Source organism: Salvelinus namaycush, unplaced genomic scaffold, assembly GCF_016432855.1.
Source record: "Salvelinus namaycush isolate Seneca unplaced genomic scaffold, SaNama_1.0 Scaffold1974, whole genome shotgun sequence".
In the NCBI taxonomy this organism is placed as follows: Eukaryota; Metazoa; Chordata; class Actinopteri; order Salmoniformes; family Salmonidae; genus Salvelinus; species Salvelinus namaycush.
The window spans coordinates 28,847-38,569 of NW_024058757.1; the positions used below are offsets into that span (position 1 = coordinate 28,847).

General features: G+C 52.8%; 1 protein-coding gene across 1 annotated transcript; it reads left to right on the forward strand.

Annotated features, from left to right (window-relative positions):
* Window positions 1-404: 404 nt before the first annotated feature.
* LOC120037897 (regulator of G-protein signaling 20-like) lies at window positions 405-9,461 on the forward strand (the record flags this gene model as incomplete). The annotated part of the gene is made up of 3 exons (XM_038983863.1): window positions 405-524; window positions 7,947-8,015; window positions 9,227-9,461. Coding segments are annotated over exons 1-3 (408 nt in total), but the record flags the coding sequence as incomplete, so codon positions are not given.
* Window positions 9,462-9,723: the final 262 nt, after the last annotated feature.

Below are 9,723 nucleotides of genomic sequence, written 5' to 3' on the forward strand. Positions count from 1 at the left end.
AGAAGGGCCTTCTATGCCATCAAAAGGAACATAAAATTCGACAAACCAATTAGGATCTGGCTAAAAGTACTTGAATCAGTTATAGAACCCATTGCCCTTTATGGTTGTGAGTTCTGGGGTCCGCTCACCAACCAAGAATTCACAAAATGGGACAAACACCAAATTGAGACTCTACATGCAGAGTTCACAGTGGCAGAATACCTGACCGCCGTGACTGAGCCAAACGTAAGGACTGACATTGTGTGTTTATTCATGTTGCTGATTGTACATGTACATATCTGTATGCATTCACCCCTGTGTGGCTATGTTCCAAACATAAGTGTGTGTGCTAATCTCCCTCTCTCTCTCTCTCTCTCTCTCTCTCTCTCTCTCTCTCTCTCTCAGTACACAGGCCCTGTCCCGGCAGACGGAGAGTCTCCGATGACTGTCAGCGAGATGTCGCCCAGCCGGGCTCAACGGCAGCCCAACACACAGAGACCTAACACATGCTGCTTCTGCTGGTGTTGCTGCTGTAGCTGCTCATGGTAGGTCCCCCCCATACACTCACAGCACCCCCCCCCCCTACACTCACAGCATCCCCCCTACACTCACAGCATCCCCCCCTACACTCACAGCATCCCCCCCTACACTCACAGCATCCCCCCCAACACCCACAGCATCCCCCTACACTCACAGCATCCCCCTACACTCACAGCATCCCCTCCTACACTCACAGCATCCCCTCCTACACCCACAGCACCCCCCCTAAACTCACAGCATCCCCCCTACACTCACAGCATCCCCCCGTACACTCACAGCATCCCCCCGTACACTCACAGCATCCCCCCTACACTCACAGCATCCCCCCTACACTCACAGCATCCCCCCTACACTCACAGCATCCCCCTACACTCACATCGTCCCTGTCCCCCCCTACACTCACAGCATCCCCCCCATACACTCACAGCATCCCCATCTACACTCACAGCATCCCCATCTACACTCACAGCATCCCCCCTACACTCACAGCATCCCCCCCTACACTCACAGCATCCCCCCCTACACTCACAGCATCCCCCCCCTACACTCACAGCATCCCCCCCTACACTCACAGCATCCCCCCTACACTCACAGCATCCCCCCCTACACTCACAGCATCCCCCCTACACTCACAGCATCCCCCCCTACACTCACAGCGTCCCTGTCCCCCCATACACTCACAGCATCCCCCCCCATACACTCACAGCATCCCCATCTACACTCACAGCATCCCCCCTACACTCACAGCATCCCCCCCTACACTCACAGCATCCCCCCCTACACTCACAGCATCCCCCCCTACACTCACAGCATCCCCCTTACACTCACAGCATCCCCCCCTACACTCACAGCATCCCCCCTACACTCACAGCATCCCCCCCTACACTCACAGCGTCCCTGTCCCCCCATACACTCACAGCATCCCCCCCCATACACTCACAGCATCCCCATCTACACTCACAGCATCCCCCCCCTACACTCACAGCATCCCCCCTACACTCACAGCATCCCCCCCTACACTCACAGCATCCCCCCCTACACTCACAGCATCCCCCCTACACTCACAGCATCCCCCCCTACACTCACAGCATCCCTCCCTACACTCACAGCATCCCCCCTACACTCACAGCATCCCCCCCTACACTCACAGCATCCCCCTCCTACACTCACAGCATCCCCCCTACACTCACAGCATCCCCCCCTACACTCACAGCATCCCCCCCCCTACACTCACAGCATCCCCCCCCTACACTCACAGCATCCCCCCCTACACTCACAGCATCCCCCCTACACTCACAGCATCCCCCCTACACTCACAGCATCCCCCCTACACGCACAGCGCCCCCCTACACTCACAGCATCCCCCCTACACTCACAGCATCCCCCTCCTACACTCACAGCATCCCCCTCCTACACTCACAGCATCCCCCTCCTACACTCACAGCATCCCCCCCCTACACTCACAGCATCCCCGTACACTCACAGCGCCCCCCCTACACTCACAGCGTCCCACCCCCTACACTCACAGCGTCCTCCCTACACTCACAGCATCCCCCTCCTACACTCACAGCATCCCCCTCCTACACTCACAGCATCCCCCTACACTCACAGCATCCCCCTCCTACACTCACAGCATCCCCATCCTACACTCACAGCATCCCCATCCTACACTCACAGCATCCCCCTCCTACACTCACAGCATCCCCCTACACTCACAGCATCCCCCTAATCGCACAGCATCACTTGTCCCCTCCCCCTACACTCAGCGTCCCTGTCCCCTCCCCCTACACTCACAGCGTACCTGTCCCCTCCCCCTACACTCACAGCGTCCCTGTCCCCTCCCCCTACACTCACAGCGTCCCTGTCCCCTCCCCCTACACTCACAGTGTCCCTGTCCCCTCCCCCTACACTCACAGCGTCCCTGTCCCTTCCCCCTACACTCACAGCATCCCTGTCCTCTCCCCCTACACTCACAGCGTCCCTGTCCCCCCCCTACACTCACAGCATCCCTGTCCCCTCCCCCTACACTCACAGCGTACCTTGGTATACAGAAGATAGCCCTATTTGGTAAAAGACCAAGTCCATATCAGGGCAAGAACAGCTCAAATAAGCAAAGAGAAATGACAGTCCATCATTACTTTAAGACCTGAAGGTCAGTCAATCCGTAAAATGTCAAGAACTTTGAAAGTTTCTTCAAGTGCAGTCGCAAAAACCATCAAGCGCTATGATGAAACTGGCTCTCATGAGGACCACCACAGGAAGGGAAGACCTGGAGTTACCTCTGCTGCAGAGGACAAGTTCATTAGAGTTACCAGTTTCAGATTGCAGCCCAAAAAAATGCTTCACAGAGTTGAAGTAACAGACACATCTCAACATCAACTGTTCAGAGGAGATTGAATCAGGCCTTCATGGTCGAATTGCTGCAAATAAACCAAATCAAATCAAACTTGCCAAATACAACAGGTATTTACTGTGAAATACTTACTTTCAAGCCCTTTACCAACAATGCAGTTCAAGAAAGAGTTAAGAAAATATTTACCAAATAAACTGAAATAAAAAATAATAAAAATTAACACAATAAAATAACAATAATGAGGCTATTTATAGGGAGTACCGAGTCAATGTGCGCGGTTACAGGTTAGTTGTGGTAATTTGTTCATTTAGGTAGGGGTAAAGTGACTATGCATAGATAAACAGCGAGTAGCAGCAGTGTAGAAAATGAGGGAGGGTCAATGTAAATAGCCTGGGTGGCCATTTGTTTAATTGTTCAGCAGTCTTATGGCTTGGGGGTAAAAGCTGTTTAGAAGCCTTTTGGACCTAGACTTGGCGCTCCGGTACTGCTTGCTGTGCGGTAGCAGATAGAACAGTCTATGACTAGGGTGGCTGGAGTCTTTGACAATTTTTTGGGCTTTCCTCTGAACCGCCTAGTATATAGGTCCTGGATGGCAGGAAGCTTGGCCCCAGTGATGTACTGGGCCATACGCACTACCCTCTGTAGCACCTTACGGTCAGATGCCAAGCAGTTGCCATACCAGGCGGTGACGCAACCAGTCAGGATGCTCTCGATGGTGCAGCTGTATAACTTTTTGAGGATCTGGGGAGTCATGCCAAATCTTTTCAGTCTCCTAAAGGGGGAAAAGGTGTCGTGCCCTCTTCAAGACTGTCTTGGTGTGTTTGGACCATGATAGCTTGTTGGTGATGTGGATACCAAGGAACTTGAAACTCTCGACCCGCTCCACTACAGCCCCGTCGATGTTAATGGGGGGTTAACGGTAGTCCACGCTCCTTTGTCTTGCTCACATTGAGGGAAAGGTTGTTGTCCTGGCACCACAATGCCAGGTCTCTGACCTCCTCCGTATAGGCTGTCTCATCGTTGTCGGTAATCAGGCCTAGCACTTATGTCGTCAGCAAACTTAATGAGTCCTTACCACCTGGGGGCAGCCTGTCAGGAAGTCCAGGATCCAGTTACAGAGGGAGGTGTTTAGTCCCGGGGTCCTTAGCTTAGTGATGAGCTTTGAGGGTACTATGGGGTTGAACGCTGAGCTGTAGTCAATGAACAGCATTCTCACATAGGGGTTCCTTTTGTCCAGGTGGGAAAGGGCAGTGTGGAGTGAGATTACGTCAACTGTGGATCTGTTGGGGCGGTATGCGAATTGGAGTGGGTCTAGGGTTTCCGGGATGATGCTGTTGATGTGAACCATGATCAGCCTTTCAAAGCACTTTATGGTTACCGACGTGAGTGCTACGGTGCGGTAATCATTTAGGCATGTTACCTTTGCTTCCTTGAGCACAGGGACTATGGTGGTCTGCTGGAAACATGTAGGTATTACAGACTCGGTCAGGGAGAGGTTGAACATGTCAGTGAAGACAGTTGGTCCGCGCACGCTTTGATTACATGTCCTGGTAATCCATCTGGCCCCGCGGCTTTGTGAATGTTGACCTGTTTAAAGGTCTTGCTCACATCAGCTACCAAGAGCGTTCTCACACAGTTGTCCAGAACAGCTGGTGCTCTCATATATGCTTTAGTGTTGCTTGCCTCGAAGCTAGCATAAAAGGCATTTAGCTCGTCTGGTAGGCTCGTGTCACTGGGCAGCTCGTGGCTGGGTTTCCCTTTGTAGTCTGTAATCGAGTTGCCTGTTTGATGGTTCGTCTGAGGGCATAGCTGGATTTCTTATAAGCGTCCGGATTAGTGTCCCGCTCCTTAAAAACAAATGTTTGTCCAAACTTTTAACTGGTGCTGTAGGTTATATATGTTATGTACAGTATTTACATTCAAAACCAAATGTCAGATTTCCAGTCAGCCTTGATCTTCAAGAATCGGACTTGGAAATATGGAAATATAGATTAGCCAAATTATTTTACCGGAGCGTAACCCAAAAAACAAAGGACTAATTAGCCTAATCTGTTGTTTATGATTTGGTTGTCATGGACGACTGATCGGGCTCATTGAGTTGAAAAATAAATGCTGCTTTCGGGAAATGGCAAGCTTTAAGCACTACCGAAAAGTGCTTTTTGCATGTGAAAAATGAATGCTTTAAGGGCACAAGGCCCTTATGCAGGCACAGAAGGCAGATGGTTGAACTCCGAGATTTATTACACCAAAAGGGGTAGGCGAAAGGCAGGTCGGGGACAGGCGAGAGTTCATAAACCAGGTCAGAGTTCAAACAGTACCAGGCGATAGGCAGGCTCGAGGTCAGGACAGGCAGAGTGGTCAGGCAGGCGGGTTTGGCGTCAGGACAGGCAGAGTGGTCAGGTAGGCGGGTTCGGCGTCAGGACAGGCAGAGTGGTCAGGTAGGCGGGTTCGGCGTCAGGACAGGCAGAGTGGTCAGGTAGGCGGGTTCGGCGTCAGGACAGGCAGAGTGGTCAGGCAGGCGGGTTCGGCGTCAGGACAGGCAGAGTGGTCAGGTAGGCGGGTTCGGCGTCAGGACAGGCAGAGTGGTCAGGCAGGCGGTTTCGGCGTCAGGACAGGCAGAGTGGTCTGGCAGGCGGGTTCGGCGTCAGGACAGGCAGAGTGGTCAGGCAGGCGGGTTCGGCGTCAGGACAGGCAGAGTGGTCAGGTAGGAGGGTTCGGCGTCAGGACAGGCAGAGTGGTCAGGTAGGCGGGTTCGGCGTCAGGACAGGCAGAGTGGTCAGGTAGGCGGGTTCGGCGTCAGGACAGGCAGAGTGGTCAGGTAGGCGGGTTCGGCGTCAGGACAGGCAGAGTGGTCAGGTAGGCGGGTTCGGCGTCAGGACAGGCAGAGTGGTCAGGCAGGCGGGTTCGGCGTCAGGACAGGCAGAGTGGTCAGGTAGGCGGGTTCGGCGTCAGGACAGGCAGAGTGATCAGGCAGGCGGGTTCGGCGTCAGGACAGGCAGAGTGGTCAGGCAGGCGGGTTCGGCGTCAGGACAGGCAGAGTGGTCAGGCAGGCGGGTTCGGCGTCAGGACAGGCAGAGTGGTCAGGTAGGCGGGTTCGGCGTCAGGACAGGCAGAGTGGTCTGGCAGGCGGGTTCGGCATCAGGACAGGCAGAGTGGTCAGGTAGGCAGGCTCGAGGTCAGGACAGGCAGAGTGGTCAGGTAGGCGGGTTCGGCGTCAGGACAGGCAGAGTGGTCAGGTAGGAGGGTTCGGCGTCAGGACAGGCAGAGTGGTCAGGCAGGCGGGTTTGGCGTCAGGACAGGCAGAGTGGTCAGGTAGGAGGGTTCGGCGTCAGGACAGGCAGAGTGGTCAGGCAGGCGGGTTCGGCGTCAGGACAGGCAGAGTGGTCAGGCAGGCGGGTTCGGCGTCAGGACAGGCAGAGTGGTCAGGCAGGCGGGTTCGGCGTCAGGACAGGCAGAGTGGTCAGGCAGGCGGGTTCGGCGTCAGGACAGGCAGAGTGGTCAGGCAGGCGGGTTCGGCGTCAGGACAGGCAGAGTGGTCAGGTAGGCGGGTTCGGCGTCAGGACAGGCAGAGTGGTCAGGCAGGCGGGTTTGGCGTCAGGACAGGCAGAGTGGTCAGGCAGGCGGGTTCGGCGTCAGGACAGGCAGAGTGGTCAGGTAGGCGGGTTCGGCGTCAGGACAGGCAGAGTGGTCAGGCAGGCGGGTTCGGCGTCAGGACAGGCAGAGTGGTCAGGCAGGCGGGTTTGGCGTCAGGACAGGCAGAGTGGTCAGGCAGGCGGGTTCGGCGTCAGGACAGACAAGGGTCAAAACCAGGAGGGCTAGGAAACATCAGAGTCTGGGATCTAGGAGAACCACTGGTTGACTTGGCAAAACAAGACGAACTGGCAAAGCTTCTAAACCCAGCCTAAAACCCCAAACAGCAAGCAATGCAGGTGCTTCTACAGGTTTTAGGCTGGGTTTCTGTACAGCATTTTGAGATATCAGCTGATGTACGAAGGGCTATATAAATAAAAAAAATGTATTTTATTTGGCACACAGAGAGATAGGAAACACAGGGATAAATACACCGGGGGACTAATGAGGAAAACAAGACAACTGGCACAGAGAGACAGGAAACACAGGGATAAATACACTGGTACAGAGAGATAGGAAACACAGGGATAAATACACTGGTACAGAGAGACAGGAAACACAGGGATAAATACACTGGTACAGAGAGACAGGAAACACAGGGATAAATACACCGGGGGACTAATGAGGAAAACAGGAGACATCTGGAGGTGGGTGGAGACAATCACAAAGACAGGTGAAATAGATCAGGGCGTGACAGAATGCCATGTGCTGCATTTTACTATAGGCCATATTGTTTTTGTTGGTGACACTTTGATGTTCTGCTAATCTGCAGCTGTTTCAGTCTATCCAAAGTGTGCAGGGGTGTAGCGTTAATTCAAATTGAATCATATTTGGATACCGACAGCAGTCACACCTTTGGAAGACATCGTTTGGACTGTAGCCTATAAAAAGCCTATTCCTGCCCTTTTCCCATGATCCATCAAACGCATTTCGTGTGTCTTCCTAGTGACGTCTGCCTTGTGGTCAAACTCGCTCAGAAAAAAAAAGAAGCTTTTTTCAATGCTGATTTTCAATGTCATTAAGAAAACCGAAAGGTGTCAAAGATAACAGAAAGTTATAGCAAACAACCTTTCTGAATTTAAAAGTAATCTTAGAAGTAATAATCTAGTTTTTCCAAAATATCTGTAATCTGATTACAATATATTACATTTAATCCATTACTCCCCAACCCTGTGTATGCGTGTACCTGTGAGTGAGTGCGTGTACCTGTGAGTGAGTGAGTGAGTGAGTGAGTGAGTGAGTGAGTGAGTGAGTGAGTGAGTGAGTGAGTGAGTGAGTGAGTGAGTGAGTGAGTGAGTGAGTGAGTGAGTGAGTGAGTGAGTGAGTGAGTGAGTGCGTGCGTGCGTGCGTGCGTGCGTGAGTGAGTGAGTGAGTGAGTGAGTGTCCATCCATCTATGTGAAAGTGCTGTGATGTAGTTTCACCACCTTGTAGTTTCACTGTTAGGAATGAAGAGGACAGAAGGAGGAAATCCCTGGAGACACATCTGGAGACCATATCAAACTGTGAACCTTGGTGAGTACCCTAACCCCTACACCCTAACCTCTACACCCTAACCCCTACACCCTAACCTCTACACCCTAACCCCTACACCCTAACCTCTAACCCCTACACCCTAACCCCTAACCCCTACACCCTAACCTCTACACCCTAACCCCTACACCCTAACCTCTAACCCCTACACCCTAACCCCTAACCCCTACACCCTAACCTCTACACCCTAACCCCTACACCCTAACCCCTGCACCCTAACCCCTACACCCTAACCCCTTCACCCTAACCCCTACACCCTAACCCCTACACCCTAACCTCTAACCCCTACACCCTAACCCCTAACCCCTACACCCTAAACCCTAACCCCTACACCCTAACCCCTACACCCTAACCCCTACACCCTAACCCCTAACCCCTACACCCTAACCTCTACACCCTAACCCCTAACCCCTACACCCTAACCCCTACACCCTAACCTCTAACCCCTACACCCTACACCCTAACCCCTACACCCTAACCTCTAACCCCTACACCCTAACCTCTTCACCCTAACCTCTAACCCCTACACCCTAACCCCTACACCCTAACCCCTACGCCTTAACCCCTACGCCCTAACCTCTACGCCCTAACTCCTACACCCTAACCCCTACGCCCTAACCCCTACGCCCTAACCCCTACGCCCTAACCCCTGCACCCTAACCTCTACACCCTAACCCCTACACCCTAACCTCTACACCCTAACCTCTACACCCTAACCCCTAACTTCTAACCCCTAACCCCTACACCCTAACCTCTACACTCTAACCCCTACACCCTAACCTCTACACCCTAACCCCTACACCCTAACCTCTACACCCTAACCCCTAACTTCTAACCCCTAACCTCTACACCCTAACCCCTTCACCCTAAACTCTAACCTCTACACCCCAAACTCTAACCTCTACACCCTAACCCCTTCACCCTAACCTCTACACCCTAACCTCTACACCCTAACCCCTACACTCTAACCCCTACACCCTAACCCCTACACCCTAACCCCTACACCCTAACGGGTCATAGATCAATCTCTCTCTCTCCAAACAACCAACATTAGAGGAGATGAGGGTTTGGGCCCAGTCGTTTAACCTCTCTCTCTCTTTCCCTCCATCTCTCAGCACCAAACCAACATTAGAGGAGATGAGGGTTTGGGCCCAGTCGTTTAACCTCTCTCTCTCTTTCCCTCCATCTCTCAGCACCAAACCAACATTAGAGGAGATGAGGGTTTGGGCCCAGTCGTTCGACAAGCTGATGAAGAATCCTGCAGGTCGGAACGTGTTCAGAGAGTTCTTAAGGACTGAGTACAGCGAGGAGAACATGTTGTTCTGGCTGGCCTGTGAAGACCTCAAACAGGAGATGAACAAGAACACAGTGGAGGAGAAGGCACGCATGATCTACGAGGACTACATCTCTGTCCTGTCTCCCAAAGAGGTACAAGTACTTCCTGTTCCTCACCCAATCCTCTCTGTCCTCCCTCTCTCCTTTTCTCTCTCTATACTCCTCTGCCTATTGCCTGTTCTCTCGTCTTTGTCCTCCACCTTGTCCTGAGAAAGTTGAGACTGCAGCCCCTCTCTCTCTACCTCCCTGGGGAGTTGCATATGAAGCTCTGTTTTGGAGTGAGATCTCTCAACATTAAACTTCAACACTGTAATTCACCTCTGCCAGGAATGGAGCTGCAATGGCAAAAAGCAAG